This window comes from Mixophyes fleayi, chromosome 6 (genome assembly GCF_038048845.1).
Source record: "Mixophyes fleayi isolate aMixFle1 chromosome 6, aMixFle1.hap1, whole genome shotgun sequence".
Lineage (NCBI taxonomy): Eukaryota > Metazoa > Chordata > Amphibia > Anura > Limnodynastidae > Mixophyes > Mixophyes fleayi.
In genome coordinates, this window is record NC_134407.1 from 91,597,729 (window position 1) to 91,622,760 (window position 25,032).

Consider the following 25,032-nt stretch of genomic DNA (forward strand, 5'->3'; position numbering starts at 1 on the left):
TTTTTTGGTATTTTATTCAAGTGGAGGGGGGCCTTGAGAGACAGAAACCAAACTGGCTTTTTCCATTTCTTTACATATTTAACTATAAGTGTAGGGTGTAATATACATTCAAAGACGATGGCTGCATTGCCAATATGCATAGATGGAGAGGAAGACAATCTGTTTTGTGTGTAGAATAGGCCTACCAACGAAGAATTAAACTGTTTTTTTGGATGATTTATTACCTCAACAATTAGATTACTTGTCTCTAAAACAGTTGGAGCACTAAATTGGGTTAATTTAGGCCCAAAAACATGGATTTTCCAAAAAAATAGCAAAACAAAACCAAACAAAACCAAAACCAAAACCAAAACACGCAATGGCGGTTTTGCAAAACCAAAACCAAAACACGACGGTAATCCAGATCCAAAACCGAATCCAAAACCAAAACACGGGGGTCAGTGACCATCTCTAGTCAATACAGAGAACTTTCATGGGAACTTTTTATCCCAAGGACTATACACAGGATACGCGGTCACCCCCTAAGGTTAGAGGAGAGGAAATTTCACAACAAGCAAATGAAGGGGTTCTTTACAGTAAGGGCAGTCAAGATATGGAATTCATTGCCAGGGAAGGTTGTGATGGCAGATTCAATAGATATGTTTAAGAAAGGGTTAGACAAATTTTTAGCGGAAAAGTGTATCCAGGGATAAGACCGTTAATTAATATGAAGGATAGTAGTGGATATAGGGTAAAAATAGGACTGCAATATTGAGTCTGGGGTGATTTTCACAATTGAAACAGATTGGCGGTTGCTTACTCTGGATCAATTTCAAATATAAGTGCAGGATCGCAGGAGATCCAAAATAGGTTGAACTTGATGGACTGGTGTCTTTTTTCAACCTCATCAACTATGTTACTATGTTACTATGTATTTTTTAATCTCCAAATGTTGTATTTTTTCTCAAAGAAAGTAGGTTTACATATTTTCTCCGAATCTCTTTGGTCCAAAACGAATTGTTTCATGCTAAACAATTCTCACAAAATGTTGCCTCCTATGTTCTACTGTGGATTACAGCCAACAATATAGTAAGACTTACGCCGGGTGCTGAAGTCTCAGTTTGTTGTGTAGCTTAGAGAGCAGTAACTTAGAAGATTCGATGTCCATAAATTCCAGACCTGCTGATATGCTGTAGAGGTCCACTAGAGAACAATTTACAGACAAGAGAGTCTCTGCTGCCATAAGCCGACTTTTTTTATCATACTGTTGGTACGTTTGATGGAAGATATGTCTCAATGTGTCCTTCACCTCCTATAATCAAAACATGAGTTACTTCTTGCTTGCAAACGTTAGAGCACTGAATGTGAACCAAAAAACACCTTGGTGTACCTGGATGCTCTGTCCAGCACACTATAAGTTGCATGCTTACCCTCCACTCTTGGGAGAAGCCTATGTATGCAAAGAGTCGAACTTTGCAAAGTGTAAACGTTCTACTTCCTAACACTTTAGTATTAGAGCTTTCAATAAAATACACATTTTTCTTCAAAAATGCGGTTTATCCTCATTTATGGCTTAAATTAATATAGAGTACATCGGGACAGCTTTTTTTGTGTGTGTGGAAAGCTATATATTACAATGGACGAATGCATTTGAAAATGCACTTTTCTGCCGCACTGCAACATAGAGGTGCAAAACAGGTCGCACTAAATTTTTTGGGATGAGACCTCAAGACCGCTAGCATTGTGCTGGTGCAAACTATAAGTCTTTCAAGTGTTTTCTGTTTCCATCACTGTGCTATTAATACCGCTGACAATAAATGGAAATTGTCTTCACTAATTCTTTAATATTTTCTAAGTTTTAATCCCATGTGTCCATTGCTACAAAAGACAGTTACAGATGGATTATGATTCTTTCTGCTAATTGTCGATGCAGTGCAACACGTTTAGAGGTAAACTGGGTTTAAAAGCCATTTGACAGCTGCGTGCTTGCAGTGTTTACCCAAACAATCATGCTCCATCTGTAGCTGACTTTATGTCAGATGCATTTGAACACTACACACTTCTCTCACCAACATGTAGAAAGGCAGGGATGGCCAGGCAGGGCTCTTGACAAAAAAAAGATGCCTCCAGTACTAAAATACAAAAAAACTGTTGTCTGCTACATTGATGAGGTGTTAGGTAGATATTTCACAAATGCTTGGACATCAGACTCCCCTCATTCCACTAGCTGGGAGAAATGGGCCCTATTGCTAGAAAATAAAGCAATAAAATGTGTTCTTTTAAATAAAAGGCACAGAGAAAAATCATGATATTAATTTATATGTTTGTTAAATAGATCTCTCACCATAACCTTTCTGTATGTTTTTAACGTACATTCAACTAGCTAAATCCTTTTTTAAACTTTAAAGCAGTCAGTGGTTTTGACCTTACAGAATACATTTAAACCTGTCAATCATAGTAGACAGTACTTATTCTCCAAAGTGTTGGTTAAGATGTTTTCTTATCATGGCAGACAAATAACATAGAAAACAATTATGTCATTCTATCTGTGCAAATCCTTCCAGAATTATCTGTATATTCATGGTACGTATATTGCAAGGAACAAAAAAATGTAATGTCAGTAATGTCTGCTTAATAGCCAAGCGCTCGTACCTCAATAGATACAAACTCTGCTGGAAAGCTTTGCAGAGCAAATAGTGCTGTGCTGCACACTACTCCTGTGTGCTCCTCTGCATACTGAAGTAGAATGGGGATAGTTTCAGGGAGCTGAGCATTCTTCAAAGACAGAAGGTATATTTTCATCTCAGTCTCGTCTTGTGCATTATTTAGTCCTTCCAGAAGTGTGGCCTTTGCGAGTTCAACATCCTACAAAAGCAAAGAGATGAAATATAAACATGGATTCATCAGAGGCAAATATTTAAGACATTCTGCATTTGTACTTTAAGATACACTAGGTTATTGTATTTTATATATAAAAAAAGATAAAGTAATCAGCCTTGAATCTTGTTTAGATATGTAGTGTGCTATTTCTACATGGGGTGTGCCAGAAGTACATGTATGCACTTTTCGAGATGGAACCCATCCCTTGACATTGAATTAAAATTTGTCTGCCTAGATGCAAGAGCTTATTTTAGGTACTAGTGGAGAAACAGTATAAAATTGCTGACATGTAATATATACATACATATTTAGTGGCCACTTTATTAGGTACACCTTTCTAGTACTAGTACTTTGCCCCCAAAACAGCTTGAATTCTTCATGGCATCTATTCAACAAGGTTCTGGAAATATTTGTTTGAGATTCTGGTCCATGTTGACATGATAGCATTACATAGTTGCTGCAGATTTGTCAGCAGAACCACATCCCAAAGGTGCTGTATTGGCAGGTCTGATCAACCATTAGGCTGATCACACACTTTAACAAGATTTTTTTTTCTTTCTGTTATTTTAATGTCGGCAATCGTCTCCTCAGTGTCTGTCACTACATTCAATGAGGCTGAGACAAGCAACTAACAGCAAATCCGATTTTGGTAGCTGCCATGCCAGTGCAGCTGTTACACAGGTACACTGCCTAGTGTGGTCTTGTGAGATTGTCACATCTCACATGACCACACTAAGCACACAGACCACAGCCACACTGACAGGGCAGCTTACAGCATAGGATTTGCTGTTAGCTGCCTGCCAAGAACAAAGAAGTACCGGAGCCTGGAGAGAAGAGGATCAGAAGAGAACAAGGTAAGTGCTGTTTGTTAAACATCGGGAGGGGGGGACGTGATACATTGGCTGTGGAGGGGGAGGTGTCTGAGGGGCAGGGGAGTCATTAAATGGCAACTTCTTGATGATTGGGGGGTGATGAAGAGCAATGGTTAATGAATTGGCTCTGACTGAGAGTGATGAATTTGCTGGGGGGAATGGACAATGAATTGGCTGGGGGAATTGTTAATGAATTGGCTGGGGGTGGTGAAATGGTAAGGGAGAGTTAATGAATTGGCTGTGGGGGAAGGATGATGAAATGGCTGGGGGAAAGGATGATGAAATGGCTGGGGGGGGTCATAAATTAGCTGCTGGGTGCTGATAAAATGGCTAAGTGAGGACGAGCAAATGAGTGGTTGGGTGGATGATGAAATGGATTGGGGGGGTCATAAACCTTCTGGTGGGGGTTGATAAAAATGGCTGGGGGGATGAATTGGTTGGTGCGGGAGATGATAAAATAGCTTGTGGGGGGCATGATCTCTGTACAGTGTGGCGTTGACGTGAATGCTCTGTGTGGACTTAGCGGCCACTAGAATGCTAAATACTAGACAGATGGTGTGACTGGATCACTATTAAATAACTTTTGGTAAAAATGTATTTAAAGCAAATAGCGCAGGGCACTTATTTATGTAATTGCACATGCACTTATTTTGGATATTGTGTATATTGTGAGATAGGATATCGTTATTTCTGAGACCAGAGTAGAAAATGTGGTTTTCCTGTTGTAACCTTTCAAAAGGAAATACCTTATTTCTGATGTATATAGCTGATACAATGAGCCTTTGTTTAGAAAGTCTGCGGTGTAAATGACTTGTTTTTGGGAATGTATATTCTGCAACTGTTGGAACAAAAAGGTCTAATGCTAATCAGGCATTTTGATGTGTGAGGTTTCACTTGGAAACAGGAAGGTTTTATTTAAAACGTGCTGCTACATTTCCTGCATGTAAAGCAAAGATGACGGACATCACAGTGTTTCTAGAATTTCACAGATAAACGTAAATATCGTTAGCTTTGCAATGCATGTAAATCCATGTTTTGGTAAACGGGATGTGGAAGTTAAATTGTGTTAGATGCAAAACTAGATTACATCCTGAGATTTGATGGAAATCAAGTTGATATGGAAGTTCAATTATTAGATGCAAAATTAGATTACATCCTGAGATCAGAGGGAATATTCTAGACGGGTTGGAGCCAGCTAGGTCCAAGGAGCTGGCTTACCTCTGCTAGGAGTTATGTCAGAACTGTATAAAAGGTGAGCTGTGTGAGCATGTAATGTATCATTCTGATGTTCCATCTGACCTGACCACTGATACCTTAAATCAGTGGAACTGTCCTTGTCAGGACACTTGAGCAATAAACATCACTCTGTTTCAAAGACCTGCTTGACAACTTCTTCAATATTGCTGTAATACTGTGACCAGCCGATTAGACCCTAAAATCTAATCCGTTCTGTCTGAGGTTTGGACCCAAGCTTTTCCAGTACCATCGCTCTGCGTGCTACCCATACAGCCCTGGTTAGTGTGATAGGCCAGGGGGGGATCCATCCACAGCAACCCTGATCTATAGTGAGAGGTCAGGAGTACCAGCCCGGGTACACCAGCAATGAGGTACACTAGCAACGTCAGTTACCCAGAAGGAATATGGTTCTGAGTGCCATAAAAGGAGCTCAGTGGTGGCAGCAGGCCCCTCCCACTGCATCAGGAGGGGCGTATTCAGAATAACGCAAGGGGACGGTGGCAAAGTAAGCCCAGACGGTTCCCAGCAACAAGAGACAGTGTGGCATAGGTGGTACATCCTGTCACAGATGGGTCTAGTGATAGTATAGGATTATAATTTGCATATATTTTGTTATCTTTTTATGCCTGTACTAGGGGGTTGTTTTGTTTGGTCATATTGTTTTATTTGGTCAATTGACAATAGTGCTCCAGTGGTTTCTTTTGTATAGTTTATCAAGAGTATGCAATGTTTCTCTGAACAGTATCAATTAACGATTTGTGTTTATTTATTTAAAATATATATGACATGTTATACTGCTGGAAGTAGTCACTTCAACTGTCCACAGTACTGAGTACACCTGCGGGGAATCTCCAATCAACCATTTTCGACATGCTGTACATTCAGAGATGTTCTTCTTCATACTATTGTTGTAGTGCATGTATATTTTAATTACTGTCGTCTTCCTGTCAGCATGAATCAGTCTAGCCATTCTCCTCAGACCTCTCATTAACAAGTTGGTTTCACCCACTGGATTTTTTTCTGTTTTGCTTCACCATTCTGTGTAAACTCTAAACACTGTTGTGTGTGAAATCCCAGGGGATCAGCAGTTTCTTAGACACTTAAACCACCCTATCTTGCAACAATCATTCCACAGTCAAAGTCACTTAGATCACATTTCTTCCCATTCTGCTGTTTGGTCTGAATAAACAATTGAACTTCTTGACCATGTTGGCATCCTTTTATGCATTCAGTTGCTGCCACGTGATTGGCTGATTAGATATTTGCACTAACAAGCAGGTGTCCCTAATAAAGTGGCCACAGAAGAACTTTTTTTTAAATAAATATTATCGAGATATAGTGACTGTTGGGTGAGCATTATTGTTCACACTCCAGACTTTCCTGTATGAAAGGTGTCTACAAGCAGTCCCTTAGAGTCTACAATAAAAGATAATAAAAAGGAAGAAAATGCATATCAAGTGTGCATGAAATATGGCGGGTTTTGAGTTAATATCATGCATATCTCCAAACGGTACAACTCATTAAATAGTAATAGCATTTAGATAGAAAATAAACGTAGTAACCAACCTGTTCTTCACACAGCTCCATTCTACACAACTTGCCAATAATAGCTCCCATTATCACAATTCCTGTCTCCATAATGGCATTATCTGTAACTTTCCCCATGAGTTTTCTCTAAAAATTAAGACAAATTCCTTTAACACACCATTAACCAAATATGAAAATGCTTTATAAGAGTAAGAGAAATATATAACAAAGAAACCATATTATAAATATACCTACCATGCTCTTTCACTACTCTACAGCAGGTTGCCATATAAGGAGGGAGGAGCTTCTCTTACTAAGCAGGCAGAGTTTGAGTGACAGGTCTGCAGAGCTGCTGTGCAGAAATGCACTCTATGGATTGGTTGATTTATACATGGAGGCAAAGGCCAATCATGTTAAAGTAAATGAAATGCATGTAGAATCAGATTTTGATCTCTGAGATCCAGTCTGGAAATTGCCCTACATATGTGGGATGAGCTTTACCTGTCTGTTAAAAAGTAAAGTATTACCTTCCCCACTCCATTACAGAGTGGTAGTGAGTCAGAGTAACACTGAACGCTGCAATTTATCACCATGGTTAATATCTGAACATTTTAAAATTTGGATTTACTAGTTTAAGCTATTGATCTATATCATAGCTTAAAATAAATTGATAGGAATAATGAAACTCCTATTAAAATTTTAACACACACAATGGCTCCTCTTCATTAAATAATCTCCTGACTGAGTAAGTTACCATTCTAATCAATTCCCCTCTATCATAATGGCCAATATAAAACTTCATATCTTAAAGTTACTTTATTAAACATTCCAAATTTTGTAATCATTTATTTTATCTTGCGTGAATGAGTATATTGTAGTAATAAGCACTCACCGATGTGTGCTGTGTGCATGGTTATGTATAGTCATATTGTTCTAAATTTTGATAGTCTTAAATAGTAAAGTGTTAAGTTTATCACATATGTTAAATGCTAATTCTCAAAAGGAGATACGTTACTTTTTCCAATAAGTAAGGTAGACTTGAGTTGCAATTTTGCAGCAGATTTTCTCACTAAGTGCAAATGTTTAAAAACCATTAAAAACCCATCACAATCAGACCGTTGTTTCTGTCATCCCCATTTTACCTGACAATCTGCAAAGATTCTATTGTAAGTTATCAGTTGTTTTAATATGACTTGTCTTGTCACCATGAAGTTAATATTGGCATTTATGTGGCCCAATTTATGTAAATATTTGGACAGTCCTGCATTAAATTGATCAAAGTAATTTGTGAATTGATTCCTGTGGATTTCGGCACATTAAAATTTTATTGCTAATTGAATATAGAATAATTTTATACAATGAGGCTTATTTAATAACATGGTGCAGTGAGAAAATGATGTGCTGTAATCTAAAACATAGATTAATACAAGCTAATAGCTGAACTGTTGCTATGGGTTACAGCATATATGTTCCGTCTGACCCATACATTTTATTTTCTACTTTTACAAAAAGGCAAAAATGTGCATGTTGCCATATGTAGTAATACAACAGCAAAATTATGCATACCATTACAAGGTTCAGAAGTTCTATTGAAGGGTGGGGTGTGAACGCTGCAGAATGCAGAAACTTTTCTTGCAAGGGAACCTGTTTCTTTTTGGTAAAATCGAGGAAATCAGACACAGCTGCCAAGGAAGCCGATGACTGGGCTGCCACTGCAGCATCAATGAAAAAAGGCCTGCAATAGAATGGACACATTTTAATAATTTCTATTACTATGCTTTATAACTCTATTGTGGTGCCCAAACCAACTATATGATAATCCTTCCAATAAAACACAGAACATATTTTCATATTTTTGTTTTATTATTATATACAGATAAATCTTTAACAGAGAACTAAGAATTCTGCTTTACTCACAGTAGATCAGAAGATGCCATTTGAAAGAGCTGTAGAACATCCTTCTTCTTGGCGTTCCGTAATGTACTCACAACGTTATGGAAGTGTCTGACTGTTGACGTTTTGGAAGTGGTCAGTTTAGTGGCTTTTCTTTTAGAAGTCTCCAAGTATTTTTTAAGCTAAAATCAGAAAAACAGACTTTAGGCAGCATTCATTCCATTACATGAACCTCGACCCGTACGCTATAAATTAAAAAACACACAGGATGTATGTGAAAGCCCACAAAGAAATTTAGTTAAAATTTACTTAACAATATAATATAAATAAAATAAACATAAACACAAAACCAAAACACACGGGGAAACCTTCACAACTTCAGCTCTGTAAGGGTTATTCAGGCCTTCATAGGATCTTACCATTGGTTATCAAAACCAATGACTAACTTCTGCTTCACATACTCAAAGGAAACAACCAGTTATTAGAGTCATTATTTCAGAATATCCACTGATGTGAGTAAGAGAAGTTCTTGCTCATAAGGGGAAAGTTCTCCCGCTAACTGAAAACCAATAAGGATTGCATAACTTTTCCCTACTTAAATCCACCACCTAGATCCCAGCCAAAGTTGGTTTCTAAGCTTTTTTAACTGCATTTTAATGGTGTTTAAAGCATATAGGTCAGTGTAGGACCTGCATGTAATGAGGTACCCTTGAAGCTGGGATGCAGGTTTAAATATTTTGATCAAAATATCAAGATCATGTTTTCATTTTGCTGGATACACACAGATATGCAGTGTTAAGGATAAGTGCTGACAATTATCTTTAGGTTTTATACATGGGATATTCCAAGCGCGGGCTTATTGCCATGCACCTGGTATGACATATAATATGGGATATACCGAGCATGGGCTTGTATTTTCCTCTGGTTTTGTTCTAAGCTTAAACCCTTCCTAGATCACCTCCTACCCAAGTCATATTTCCTTCCTTCTTATTTAGCTCTAGGGCCCCTTAATTGACAAATTAATGCTTTCCTAACAAGACTGGTAATTGCATTACACAAAACACACATTTGGCATCAACACAATTATTTCTGTGTATTTAAGTAAATGCTGATAACACATTCCCATTATCTGATGTCATATAATGTCAAGGAAAGTATCATAATCCTGTCCCCCGGTCATATTTCTCTTTTTTATAACTGGTGATGTGGTAGATAAATTATCCCCTAACCATTGCTTTTGCCACATCCCATATTGCATGAGGGTTATTTATTTATTGTTTGTCTATACAGCAGCATCATATAATGCAAGGCTTTACAGAGAAAAATTAGTCATTCGCATCCCTGCCTCTTTGAAGCTTACAGTCTAAATTTCTTATCACACAAAAACACACACTAGAGTAAATTTTGTCAGAAGCCATGGGCTCTATTAATATAGACTGTAGATCAAAATCATTTAAAATCTGTATGTAGCTCCCTACCCATTTCAGGGAGGTTGAGCCAAAGGGCATTTAAACGTTTAAATTCCCTATGTGGTGGGGATATATTGGCAAAATTAAGTGCGATGATCAGGGCTGTATGATAGGAAATACCTATAGAGAGAAATTCAACAGAAGTTATGTAAGGCAGAAGACAAAACAGAGCAAATGTGAGGTTGATTTTGGCAAGGGTATCATGTATGGTACCTGCTCTGTGGCTGTTGGCTGCTTCACACATATGCAAGTTGCAGAGAGGGCACATAAAACATAAAAGTATTGAGACCTTTTGTGTGCAGAAGATATGAGCATATATCTATGCTATAACCCGATTAGGTGCCACAATGACCACTCAACCAAATAGACACAGCACATGCAGATGCAAATGAATTGCATTTCTTAACAATCTGGACTTATATGGGAGATGTATGTAAATATTACATATCTGAATGGAGCATTGGTTGAGAAAGCCCCTACAGGCCTATGGATATCCATTATAGCAATAGGATGGCATAATATGTAGGTTTGGAGCAAATTGCACAGACGTAAGCAGTACAGTAACAAAATGACCACTTGAACACAGAAGGAGCGATCAATAAGACTTTAAGCACATCCATACAGTTGTTTATTCCCTTATATTTTCACATGCTTAGAGAGGTCCTTTAAAGCTGAATAGCATATCATCTAATGGGCACCTGGTTTTTCAAAGAAGGGATGGACTTTACCATGGGATACCTATGGTTTGTGGCCCCTAGCATAGTCTTACTAGGCAGCAGCTTACATTGAATCTATAGAGCGCCGCATCCAAATGGGTACACTCAGGAGCCATAGTGAGCAAGAGACTAGTGTCTGAGGCAATGCAACCAAAATGGAGAGTCAGGTTAGTGACCACAAAACATGCTGAATCTCACTATTTTATACTCAAGTCCCAGTTTACAGACTGTAAAAGTCAAGCAATGGATGTGGTTCAACAATTGGTGTAATTCCTAATAGTGTCTTTCTTATTGGATTTAATGCTTCTCCAGCCTTGAAAGTAGCTGACAAAATGCCTAGCCTTCAAACACCCAGAATGTGCAATGCGGAACGGATGACCTTCTTGTGGTATACTGAGGTCAACCACCTGACAATGGAACATTTGCAGTGTCCCTCCAAGTCATTATAATAAATTAATATGCTAAAAAGAAGTAGTAGTAAGATCCCTATGGTTGGATAATGTACACTTAGTAACAAAGTTTTTTAAGTTACAAGATTGCTACTTACAGCTCTCTCTATTTATGTTCCCTGTGAACAGAATTAGTAAAATATTTTAATTTTGCCAGTTATAAAATCTTCATGAACTTTTTATATCTAATTATTTTTGAATTTGCAATGATTTTCTCTGCAAATAAAAATGTGTAATGTTAAACTATTGAGATTTAAATGTTGATTATTAACGACTTTGCATAAACAATGCTGTTTATTGCTTCCCAAGGCTGTTCAAAAATGTATTTTACTTAAACTTCAAGAAAGAGAAAGCAGATATAACAAAGAGGTGTATAGATAAATAGTGCCACTTACTTGTCTACGCACCTGCAACGCGCCCCCCTACTTCGTCCAAAATCTGTTCGCTCCTGATATTGTGCCCATAAAGGTGCATGCCTGTGATGTCAGTAGGCCTTCTATTGAAGTCATTCTGCCTTTTGACCAGTGCCAGAACAACAGTGTTTTATCTTAAGTTGTCCTTCCAGAGAGACTAGCCTCTGGCTGCATTCTGTATGTTTACCATAGTGAAGTTCTTCACTCTGTGGTGTAGACCAGGTTACCATTAGAATCCACACCCCAGTTTTAGCCAGGGCCAATCGCTAGTGTCATAGTGAGTCCACATATGGAGGTATCATGATAGTTTGCTTAGGTCATGGAAGTCTCTAAAATTCAATTATCAGTCTTTACATTACAGGACTTGTGAAAGCTGAAACTTTCCCTCATTTGCTTGATTGCACTGATTGCAAATCCTTGGATAAACGCATTCAGATAATAAATAACCCTTCTTGTATTCTTATTTGTGCAACCATTTCTTTATTAACGATTACTAGAGGTTAGGCCTCTAGAAGGATGTCACAAAATTAATTTTGGTCACTTCACTCTGTGCTCAAAATAAGGTCTGCAATAAGTCTCCTGAGGACTTTTGTTACTGGTTCAATTCATAAGAAACAATGGATTTTATTGCTAATTTACATCTTTGAAAAGAAAGTTCTGTCATCTGTGTCTTAGTTGTCCATAGTTCGAAAAATGCTCGATATTCTCCTGACTGCTCTTCTACCAAAAAATGTCTGGAGTAGAAGCCAGTGCCTCTCCGAGAAGTAGGTAGTAGAGAAATTACCATCATTTTCACATGGAATGACGAATTTCACAATAAACATTTCCTGGGTAAAACCCGACATCTATATCTTTTGCCCCTGTTTATAATGTCCCAAACCAGGAAATCCTGTATAGGAAGCATCCAGGCCTCCACATACCTTGCAATACTGACATCCATCGAACCTGCTGGAGGTTATGAATTTTTCTGTCTTCTTCTTCCTTCCCTTCCTCTAAAGGTGCCTGGGTGTATTTGCCACACACTGAATAGCAGGATGAATGTTATCTTTAAGAAGAAGCAGCAGAAAATGGTTTTCTATAGTCCAATAGCAAATGATGTAATTTACCTTCTGTGACTTTCTGAACCATATCCAAGTTGTCACCAAACAGAAAACAACCTTGAGGAAGGAAGTGTAGTTGAACCATTTTCTGTCTGCTGATCTGCCGCCCAGGGACACAGCCAAATGTTCTCCTGGCCACCACTGTTGGAGTTACACTTATGGCAAAAAGAGTGATTGTATCCAGTGATGCCTCACAGATTAAGTCAGTTCCAACAAGTGTTGTTTACTTACTTTATCTTAAATATCTTAAAACAGATTATCCACACAGCATATGAGTGTCCAGAAGTCTGAGACCATGGCTACTACAGATTTAATCATCATCCCTGAAGAGCTATGAAGCCTTTTATAACAGTTCTCCATTTTTGCTATACATTGGGTCTGTTAATAAACCTCCATCTTCTAATGGGATAACCGCTTTTGCAGAAAGACAGTATAATGCAGCATCAACTTTGGTACAAGTGGTTGTACTGCATTTTCTCTATGAGGAATACAGTCCACATATAATGCTTCTGTGGAAACACTATGTAGGTCCTTATCACATGCTCTACAAATGTGATTATTGGTCTTGCTAGTTTTCTTCCCTTCTACAAACTCTGAATAAGGTACTGAGAGAGAAAAGTGAATAAGAAACCAACTACTACTTCTATGAAGAGAATTCCCCATTCTAGGTGCTTGCTTAGAATTAGATGTCTTTTGACTTTTCCAGGCCGAGTTCTGAATCTATGTTGCAAGCTGTGTACCAGGGCTTAGCGATGCATTACTCAAACTCCACCTCTGTGTGCCAGTGATTACCCAGAAATTACGTCAGGTGCCTGGGTCACAACACTTGTCGATGCGGCAGCTGCGCACGTTTTTTGACTGTCCTCTGTCTTAGACAGAGCAGTAGCTTTCCCAAGCATTTACTACCTAATGATAGTAAAGAGTGAGCCAGGAAGTCAACCCAGTTCCAGTGGGAATATGCGTAGGGAGCAACACTGGGACCCTCCTGGTCTGCCCAGGAAAATAAGTAAGCTCAAATAGAGAGAAAAAAGAAAACAAATGTTAAAAGACAGGAAAAGGACACCAAAGGTGGGAGGAGTCACATTATATAGTCTCCGGGGGTGTCAACATTTATTCCTGTTTTTACTCAGCTAATTAAGGATGAAACCATTTGTTAGGGCTATGTAGTCTGTGGAGGAAATATATATATATATGTCTATTTTTACTTCATTCACATCTGTTCAAAGACATTACTTGCAATCCAATACTAATAAACAAAATGAGATATATATATATACACTGAGCTGTGGGAAAACTGTACACCATTAACTGTACAAAACAAAATATTTTATGTTGCTGGAATAGGTGAGGCTTAGCTCAATCCCAGATCAGATTTGGAATAAAAAAGCTGAGGGAACACTCAATGTGAAGTACAGTATTATGTTCAGGGACATGGCTGACGTGCGCCAAAATAAACATGTATTGCAAGTCATTGCAAAATTGAGTTAACATCAAACCATCATTAATACAATCAGTTTCTGTTCAACACTTAATAAAAAAATAAAGATACAGAAGTCTTTACATTTAGGTTGCTACAAAGTAAGTAGTTATCTGATGTAGATTTGATGATGTCAGATTGTCAATGACTTACACTGTCCCTATCATGGGACTGACTTAATGCCTGTCAATACACTATGCATATGATTAGGTGAACTGAAAGGTTTCTAAAGAACTCAGGATCTTATTATTTCATATTTTATGGATTTTTTACTGACATAACTACAGAAGACACACGGTTGCTGAGTAATTCACCCATCTATTAACACTGTTAATAGTCCCTTATCCAGCGTTCCAGCGCTGAACATGGTGAAGAAATTAAATTAATATAGTGCTTAGTTTAATATTATGACAATGCTAATTGAAATGCTCAAGGAGATGCATTCAGTTTAGCATCTACAGGGTAACTTTAATGATCAGCAGAGGATCGCTGACAAAGTAACCTAGGGAGAATGGAATCCCAGAAACTATAGATGGACACAATGGTTATGTTGCGAGATTATAGAGAGATGGCTTATAACTTAAGGACAAGACAGATACAGTAACGATGGAATGAGTCATAACATGAGAATTGTCAGACAGGCCAGAGTCAGGGTTCTGGACATTCACAAATCCTGGCAGTGTTCTAGATATCTCCATTGTTTTCTTTATTATTATGTTTTGTTTATATAGTGCCAACATATTAGGCAGTGTTTTACAGAGACTGTTTAATCATTCATATTAGGCCTTGCCCCAGTGAAGCTTACAGTTTAAACTGTCTACTCACAAACAACTAGGGTCAATTTCCTCAGAAGCCTATTAACCATACTTGCCAACTTATTGCAGTCCTCGCCCAGGAGCTGCCAGGGGGGAGACGGGCGTGCGGGGGACGTGACGTAATGATGCAAGTGCATCATTTTACAGCGTGGGGGTGGGGCCAAATGCCGCAATTCTCAGGCAATTGCGGCATTTTGGATATAATTTGCATGAGGCTGCCATACTCTCCCGGGAGACCCACCCGGGATCCGGGAGTCTCCCGGACATTCCGGGAGATTTGTCAGGTATGCTATTAATCCAGAGGAAACTCATACAAAACCGGGAGAACATACAAACTCTACACAAATAGGGCCCTGGTAAAAATCAAAACCTTGGCCTTTGTATTGTACAGTAGTAATGCTAACCACTGTGCCACTTATGCCTTTTTGTTGTTCCACATGTAAAATTATGTCTATTGTGCTTAACTGGTTTTTTATGTTTTAACAAGTATGTGTTGCTCTAGAGATTATAGAGGATAATGCAAATTCTGACAACAGCTATAGCACCACTAAGATAAGGCGATGTCAAATAAATACCGAAAATTACAATGGAAAAATAGTAAATAAGTGTGTGTACTGCCATTTCTATTTTAGCAAAGCTTCAAATCCACAGATTTTACTCATTTTTCTTTAAGCAAGCATTTAATGAGTTGTATATGGTTGAATAATTCCATGTAGGATATGAAAGTGTATAATAAAAGAGCAGTCATCAGCTTTATCTCTTAGTACTTGAGTTACCATATCACATAAACAAACATTACCATCTGGCACTGTACTTTTAGTACTATAGTAATTACAGGCTACATTTTTATAATGGCTCATTCACACACACTACAGTTCTTTATCCAGTTTCAAACACTTCGCCTGCATAAGATAAACTGATGAAAAGTAAAACAAATAAAAAGTTAATCAGACAGTTTCCCCTTGTGCAATTACATGTGAATATGTTGGCATGTAGTGCATTGTGGTGCACATTGCTGATTTATCTCAAAAAGAAGAATACAAATATTGCCAAAACTCTCATGGAAACATTCAGCAAATCTATATAAAAAAAAATCAACCGTTTTTGTGAGTGTTTTACTTGAATATGAATACCTATTGTTGTCAGTTTGTTTGTTTTTTGCGCATCCACATATACATGACTACAAAAAAGGTAGTTATAGAATGAACCTGCTGTCAGTCAGTGCACCAGAACATACACAGAGCTAAACGGACCTGCAGCTCAAACATTAACAGACCTGCCATTTTTTTTTTCATTTTTTTTTTTTTTATTTACAGTGAGAATGCAGCCGAGTCAAAGGGCTGAAGTTGCATGGAGTATGGAGCTTGCCCAAGATTTTACTTTAGTATCATGTACTACCATGGACTACTAGAGGAGTTAATTATATTATTGCTAAACCATTAAAATGAAGATGTCATTAGTGCAAAAAATTATATATACAGTGCACTGCAAACTGCAAAGTGAAACTGACAAAAGATTGAGGCAAGTGCAGTTTTACTATTTATTGTGTTGAAGATGTATAATATATTTAATGTGCACCATACAGTAAAAGAGATACCAGGTACATCAGACCCAATAGTACCATCATATGCCTACATGTATGCCAACATAAAGCCAATATTTGCCTTCACAAGACTTCATTAGAAAGTCACGTGCCCACAATCAAAATACTGACATATACCCACATATGCCACTATATAGCCAACATTCCCCTCCATATCACCCATATGTGCTTGAGAGCAGCAATATCAGCTTCACTGTCCCTGCATCTTATTCTAAAGCAGGACAGGTGGAGTATGCAGACCTAGGGTTTGGGATGGCAGTGGCTCAGAAAACTCAGCTGATGTCATATTCCACACGGTTCATCATATTTCCCAAAGCATGTGGGGGAAGGGGGGGGGGGAATAACTTTGCAGGTATATTATAACACTCACAACACAAACCTTAACGCAGCCAACTATAATAGAAATTATAACAAAACAAATGCACCACTATATGAAGGGTTGTTACACCTTTAACAATAAGCAATTGTAAACTCAGTCTTTCTCCATGTGTAGCGGAAAACCTAATGCAAAGTCACTTAGGACTATATCATATTTGGCATCCACAATTTCTTTGTGAATATTTTTCATGTACAAAGTGTATCTTGGGAAATTTAGTCTCCATTTTTTATAGATCATTTTAAGATGCAATTTTATGTACAGACTAGAGTAGAATGAATTTGTGCAGAGAGATTTCACAGTAAAAAACAGTTAGTGTCCATGAGCTTGTTGAAGGTGTTATCCTAAAGTGACTCTAAAACTTTAATATATATAAAGAAATATGAGCCGAGATTATCTGCTTTTCAACTCTTTCTTACTCTGACTTACTGTTAGGGGTGGATCCAATTGCCCGCGTTGTTCTTTAGAACAAGGCCGGACGACTACTATTACCGTTACTATGGTAATAGCTGCGCATTATTACCGTTACTATGGTAATAGCTGCGCATTATTACCGTTACTATGGTAATTTCATTGCTGATTTTTGCTCGCAGCTCTGTGAACCGCAAGGAAAAATCTGCATTAAAATTACTGTAGTAACGGTAATAATGTGCAGCTATAACCTTAAGTAATGGTAAGAGTGAGAGGCCCGCGTTCCTCTAAAGATCCCTTAAGATCTTTGTACTATGGAGCCAAAGCAAGATGGGACGTATACCAGTTTGTGTAGCGTATCTTGCGTGAAACTGCCCAGAAAGAGGGCGCATGCTTATGCTCCTATGCAGACTTCTGGCACTTACAACTTCCTGCACCTGGAGAGGCTGGACGGGGAATGAAAGGGGCATGCAAACGCAGGTCGAGTACACTAAAGGTATGTTCACGCATATGTGGCTCATGCAGACCTGCAGAAATACGCATATATGCATCCACTGTGGATCCATTGAATTCTTTTGTTTCTTCTGATGGTACAATTATAGACACACCAGACCCACTCTTATATACAACTCACATCATTTCACTGGAAAAATACATACAAAGGTCTTGCAGATTGTCTTGCAAATTGCACATCAATAGCAAAGGTTCCAAATATTATTTGTGCTTGGCAAAAAGCTACATGCATAGTCAACTAAGGCAAATTAGCAGGATGCCTGAGGAAAAAGCTCAGAAAAAAGCAAAACTATTAGCTTACCAGGAGATCATGGTTTCCCACAGATGGTGTCCGAGGATGGCTCAGAATTTCCTCCTTCTGGTATTTCTCTTGCAGCTCTCCTAGTATCTTATCAACACTCTCTCCGTTAATCTCTGGAGGGCCAGGTTTAGATGATATAAGCTCCAATTGTTGTCTAGTGAAACAAAGAAAGATTTCATCTATATGCAAAACTTAGAATATAGGGGTACCAGCACATTTTAAACTTGGCATTTTGACCAAAAGAAAAACAGAAATAATAGTATAATAAAATACAGCATCTATCATTTCGGTATGTCATAATCTTCAATTACTAAATAGAGCAAGAAATATCACACAAACCTTACAAGCACAGTACAGACCTGTTAAAGCTAAAATAAATACATTTTTATTTTCCCATTTATTACATTTTTGGTTTCACTAAAAAAGAGGCAGGTGGGGCATGTAACATTAAACAAAACACTTATGATTTTTTCTTATTATCATTTGTGTTGGGGGTTTTTCATATACTTGGAATAAAAAAATCACGAAAAATGTTTATTATAAAAAAGTTTCTCTCTACTATCACACCCCTCCTCCTAGATCTTTTTAACTCTATCCTTTCAGGCAAAAAGTTTGATTGGGCCACCACCAGAGCGGAAGTAGTGGTCCTACCCAAAGAGGGATAAGAACCACTCCTATGCTCCAATTACCCAGCCATCTCACTCCTTAATGTAGCATTGGTCATACCAATCTTGGTACACACAGACCAAGTTGGGTTCATACCAAACCGCCAAGCAGGAGATAATACCCGCAAGGTAATAGTTCTAATCCATGCAGTTAACAGAACTTCGGCCTCCGCTCTGGTGCGTGTAGTCTGGTCCTTCATGCGTCTTACCTATAAGGAAGGGGCAGGTGGAGCCCATCTCCGAAAGGATATCTCAGCCCTTTAGAATAACCCCACAAATGGTTGCATATCACTCTCTTTTCATATAAAGAATGACCCCAGACAGGGGTCCCCTCTCCTATTTGCACTTATAATGGAACCAATATCCACCACCCTTCGCAACCACCCAAATATAACAGGTATCAAGGTGGGATCCAATGACTATAAATTGGCACTTTATGCTGATGACATCCTACTTATACTGACCAACCCCAAAACACAATTCCGTTAGCCTTGGAAGTGATTACTGAATATGGTAGACTTTCACATTTTAAAATTAAAAATTGAAAAAACAGAGGCTCTTCCTCTCGACATCCCTCCGCACCTTCTACAAAACCTAAAGGTCAACCATCAATTTCATCGACCACCCCAAAAATTAAAATACCTTGGAATTTATCTTACTAAACACTATGACCGACTTTACCAAGCAAACTTTCCCCCATTGATAGATGCCCTCCAAAAATATTTATTATCATGGGCTTCCAAAATGTATTTATTGGATTGGTAGAATAGCAGCAGAAAAATGAACCTGCTACCCAGACTCCTCTACCTTTTCCAAACCCTCCCAATTAGACTTCCCTCAATGGTTCTCAAAGATCTACAAAGCAATATTAATAAATTTGTTTGGTCATCCAAGAGACCTAGAGTCCGCCTAAAAGTTCTATACAGACATTCAAGAGATGGAGGCCCTGGTCTTCCCTGTCTCCATAAATATTATCTAGCCACTAACCTCACACAGGCGATATTAACTAACTCTCTCACATACCAAGTTGTGGGTAGATATAGAGAGTCATCTACTCCACATACACTCCCCCCTACTCTTTATTCTGGATCCACACTAAACATCGACCCCCATCTTCCTTATTCCCTCCAACACTACATTTCTGGAACCTTTGCACTCGAACTTTCAACCTAATATCTGACCCTTTGTGCATGACCCTCTTTAAAACAACCCAGAATTTGCTCCTGGACTAGACATTAATTTCTTTCATGACATAGTTCCTTCTACCCTTTTTGCCAGAGTTCCCTACTCTCAGAAATTGGTTTGGGATACCAACATCAGCTTTTTACCAATATCTACAAATTGCCATTTTTATTACAACAAAATAAAATGCAAAAACCATCATCCCCCTTCAGTGTTCAAATCCTTTTGTCTTGTTAGATCTTCCTCCAGAGGCTTAATTTCAATGTTCTATTTACTCTTTATTAGGCATAATCAACCTACTAAAGAAAGGCATGAGTTTAGATGGGAGGAAGACATGGGTGAGGTTCTTGGTCTGGAAGATTGGACCAGAGTCCATGAAGCTATTGCTAAAATCTCCATTTGTACACAACTAAAAGAAAACTCGTACAAACTTCTATTCAGATGGTACTTAGTACCCACAAGACTTGGAGCCATCTACCCTAATGCTTCTACCTCATGCTGGAGAGGATGTGGAGGGGAAGGCACCCTGGTCCACATATGGTGGACTTGCTCCAAAATAGTACATTTTTGGAAAGAGGTACATCATCTAAATAATTTCTATTACCTTCTCCCACGCACAGTCCCTGATACTCCGAAACACACACAAAAGTTGATTAGATACATTCTTGCTTAATCGCCCTTAATTAAAAGAAGACAGACCCACCAAATATTAAAACACTTAATTGCGAAAATCTGGCACACATATAAAAAGGAACATATCCCTAGTATTATTCATAAACGTCCCCTCCAGTTTTCCGCCACCTGGAATGCCTGGACCTCTTATTTCACAACAGACCTATAGAATAACTCATACTCCTAACTCATTCATACACTTTCCAGTTTCCATCCCCCTACTACCCTCTACTAATAGTCCCTTGTCCTCCTCCCTCCTCTCTTATTTTATTCAATTACCTACATCTACTCCTCACCTCTTAGGACCCTCACCCAATGTAACTCATATCTCCTCTTTACTATATTAAGATTTATATATATGTTCGTTTGTGAATAATGCCTAAATGATGTTTAAATACAAATATTTTTATTATCAGATTACCAATGGTCCCGATTGGACTCTGTACCTTTTTTCCTTTTATTTTTGTATCCCTAAAAGAACTCAAACACATTTTCAAAAAAATAAAAAATCATGAGAAACTGATACATCATCTGTGCATTTGACTAAGGTTAGACAGTTTTCTGTTTCCAGTCTTTAGGTCCTGCACAGCCGTGTGTACCCATTGGCGGGTGGGGCTACAATTGCCTCAGTTACTAACAAAATATTCTAAGCATCTTATTTGAGCTGAACTTGTTCCAGATAGAGGTCCACTTGTGTAACTGTATACTTGAACATGCAACAGGGGTAATGTTATGATGTAGAGAATGCAAGTGGTAAGGCTCAGACTGAGAGTTAAATAGTGGAAGAAGCAGGCATCCCAAAATCACAGTATTGATGCTCCTGTGCCAGAAGATTGTTATTTCAAATATGTTCCGTGTAAAATTAGATTGAGAGGTTCTTGTGCAGCCTTGATAAGTATCTTATATAAATTAGTGCAAATATCATTATATTATATGAAAATAAGTGAATCATTTTTTCTCATGAATGTAAAGTGGGGACAGTCTTATTGATTTCATTGCTTCCAATTTGTATAAAATGTAATGTGTTTACAAGACTGTACGCAGATTCGTTTCATGCAATAGTACACTAGTTTTATAGCAATAGTATTTAGCTACACTTCGCTGTGCACATTGTTACTGTACTCATACTGTCTTTACATTCCATTATCAAAAACAATATTTCAGTTACCATCACTTTACATAAATATTGAACATATCACCGACTACTTAATTTTGGACCGCAGATGCGCTAACCACTTTTAATTATTTTCTACCAGGTTGCATTTAATAGGCATTGATTTGTGCAGTACCTGGATGTGATTTGAACCCCAAGAAGAGATCTCAGACTTGCAGAAAAGTTATGATTTTCTTGTAAAACAGCTTTCTCAAATGTTGTGCCTTTAAGCGACAAATATCCTTTGCTGGTGGAGTTCCAAGAAACACCCAAAACCTTTAAGAGAAAAATCTATTTTAAATAGTGTTTCAGTGTTTAATAAAGAAAATGCTTAGAGATAATATAAGTAGCAGTAATTATCACAAGCATCGTTATATTATTTAGTAAAAATGCTCAAATTTAGAATAAACCGTATCCTACGCAAAACATTTTGAACTTACTGTAATAGGTCAGAGCAACACATTTTTTCCACAAAATGATTTAGATGTTACCCGTTGCCATATTTGTGAGAGAGTCTGTCACACTTTCCAAGTCACCACTGACTACGATAAATAAATTAATTGCTCCATTAGCAGCAATATATAGTAAACCATCTGGCTGATTACCTCCTTTACCTGTTTATACATCACATAAAACAAAAAAGGCACTCCATAAATTATTTTATTTCTATACATTATTCTACTAAGTTATGCAGCACTTAATACACTTTATAATTATAAGATAAAAACAATTTCATAAGAAAAATCACTGTTTTGATGGTGTTTCTACATGCAATATAATGGGCATCCTATTCTGTATAATGGGTAGTGCATTATTCCAAATATAGATACTGCTGTCCTTTAGGAGGTTTACACAATGGTTAAACCCTAATGGTTTCTAATTGATTACAGTTATTGTGGTTTAAAACAAAAAAAAAAAAACCTTTATTATGCGATCATGTTTTTCCTATACATGCTATTGTTTTAAAGTTGTATACTGCTAGGCTCTGAACATATTATTGTATTTAATCTTCAAATTCTGCTTGTCCTGGATGACCTCGGGGTGGATAGGACAACTCGTAAACAATAAGATCATTGGAATCTTCCCATTGAAATCTGACTCAGGTATTTGACTTATTTGGTTATTACTGCTGTTAAGGTTGAACTGATCCTCTGCTGGGATTGGTCCATGGTGGTTTTATTAGGCTGTCAACACCATTCACTAATTGCCTGTACTAGCATTAGCTTGTTTTAGGTGTTTGTGCTCTATAGCATATTATTTTCTGTCCATCATTGACCCTGTTAGTTTCCTACCGCCTACCTCTGCTTATTACTAGTTATCTTGTCTGCTGCCTATAACGAACTCATCAATAGCAGTCCCTATTTCCCATAAAGTGCTATGTGCTATCAGTACCCAGTTGCCCCCAGGTCTTGCGTGCAATAGTATAGGTTTACATTCAGGACTGGTGAATAGAAACAGAAAAGTAGAGACTAGATCCCTATGCAGAGGCAATGAAACTATGCTAGACAGAATTTTAAGCAACCAGGGCAGTCCAGCATTTTTATATATAACCTTGATTATACTGGAGGCTATTTTCTTAATTGACATGGGTCACATTTGTGAGTTAGCCCTTGCTTTCAGTATAATCAGTGTCTCTCGTTTACCCAGGTGTTTTAATTTTTGTCTACTACCTGTACATATAATCTTAAAATTATAGACGTTAAAGAAATTAAGTAACATTATCTAAAAGGGCTTTTGGTTTAAGTATCTTACAATTTCATTGCTAGACTCAGAGCTAAACCACAGTCAAGGCCCCTTGTTTATTCACTTGTTTCCAGTGAATTCTCTAGAATCAAGTTTTTAGGAGATACAATTATTGCAAACAAATTTGCATAGATTTTAAATATATTGGGCCTGATTCATTAAAGGAAGTAAGGCAAAAAAGGTTTTATCATGTAGCACACAAATACTTGACAGCTTTATTTTTACACTGAAATTTAAAATTGTTCAAGGACATGCCCTATCCAAACTATAAATTGGTCCCCACATTTTACATTTACACCTCCCTCCAATGCAACATGGTTTTGCCCAGGTACAAAGTTACTCTTTTTGCTTTACTTTCCCTAATGAATCAGGCTCATTGTATTTATCAATAATATATATATATATATATATATATATATATATATATATATATATATATATATATATATAGATTTTTTTTACTGGTAGTGTTTAATATTGTTTAACTGTAACTGATTAAATGAATGTTTAGTAGGAAATTAACTAACAATAGTAATAATTCTGTATCATCATCGCCAAATCTTAGTCATTCTGTACTTTGGTTAACATAGTATTGTTATAACTTATTCAGCACTACAGGGAATATTTATATAATATTATTTATTATATAATATTATATCTCCAATCCCACAATGCAAAAATTCCTATTGCTGGCATTTATCAAAAATCTGTTTGTGGGTTGTGAATAGAGATGGTCACTGACCCCCGTGTTTTGGTTTTATGTTTGGATCTGGATTACCTTCGTGTTTTGGTTTTGGTTTTGCAAAACCGCCCTTGCGTGTTTTGGTTTTGTTTGGTTTTGTTTTGCTATTTTTGAAAAAAATACAATTTCTTTGGTCTAAAATAACCTAGTTTAGTGCTCCACCAGTTTTTTAGATAAGTGAGGTAATTCTAAAGCTAAAAAATTATGAAAAAGACAGTTTAATCCCTGGTAGGCCGTCCTTAATGCGAACACTTGTCTGCAAATTATACAGTCATACCTGGTTGTCTACCGCCTCCATCTTTAATTATTGGCAATGTAGCCATCGTCTTTGGGTGTATATTACACCCTACACTTGTAGTTGAATATTAAAAAAGCAGCCTGCATAGACTGTAGAACTAGAAATTCGAATATACAAAGAAATGGACAAAGGCAGTTTGGTATCTGTCTGCCACATACCCCCCCCCCCCCATCCACGTGTAGTAAAATAGAAAAAAAAGCAGCCTGCATAGACTGTAGAACTAAAAATTTGAATATACAAGGAAATGGACAAAGGCAGTTTGGTATCTGTCTGCATCAGATCCCCTCTCCACTAGGAGTAAAATAGAAAACTATTCAGCCATTATATAATGTAGAATATAAATAGAAATTGAGAAAAGCAATTTGGTATATGTCTGCATCATAATCATCAACATCCTCATTAGCGCCCTCGTCACCTCCATAAATCTCCCCCTCATCCTCTTCTATTTCCAAAGTGGCATCCTCAATCTGTGTATCACCCCTACACTCGGGCTGTTCAGGTACACATCAGCAGAACTGCTGAAAGGGCCCTTCTTTATGGGTACACT

At 37.6% G+C, this 25,032-nt stretch overlaps 1 protein-coding gene and 1 long non-coding RNA gene across 2 annotated transcripts in view; one reads left to right on the forward strand and one right to left on the reverse strand.

Moving 5' to 3' along the window:
• LOC142160338 (uncharacterized) overlaps positions 1 to 25,032 on the forward strand; it is a 480,167-nt gene that overhangs the window by 77,379 nt on the left and 377,756 nt on the right. The window lies entirely within an intron of this gene.
• LOC142161432 (microsomal triglyceride transfer protein-like) overlaps positions 1 to 25,032 on the reverse strand; it is a 71,143-nt gene that overhangs the window by 17,693 nt on the left and 28,418 nt on the right. Inside the window, exons 6-12 of the mRNA XM_075217035.1 lie at positions 21,839 to 21,978; positions 18,031 to 18,184; positions 8,412 to 8,569; positions 8,061 to 8,229; positions 6,534 to 6,641; positions 2,632 to 2,844; positions 1,080 to 1,291 (exon numbers count right to left, since the gene is read on the reverse strand). Of these exons, the coding sequence (XP_075073136.1) occupies positions 1,080 to 1,291; positions 2,632 to 2,844; positions 6,534 to 6,641; positions 8,061 to 8,229; positions 8,412 to 8,569; positions 18,031 to 18,184; positions 21,839 to 21,978 (1,154 nt within the window). The remainder of the gene's footprint in view (positions 1 to 1,079; positions 1,292 to 2,631; positions 2,845 to 6,533; positions 6,642 to 8,060; positions 8,230 to 8,411; positions 8,570 to 18,030; positions 18,185 to 21,838; positions 21,979 to 25,032) is intronic.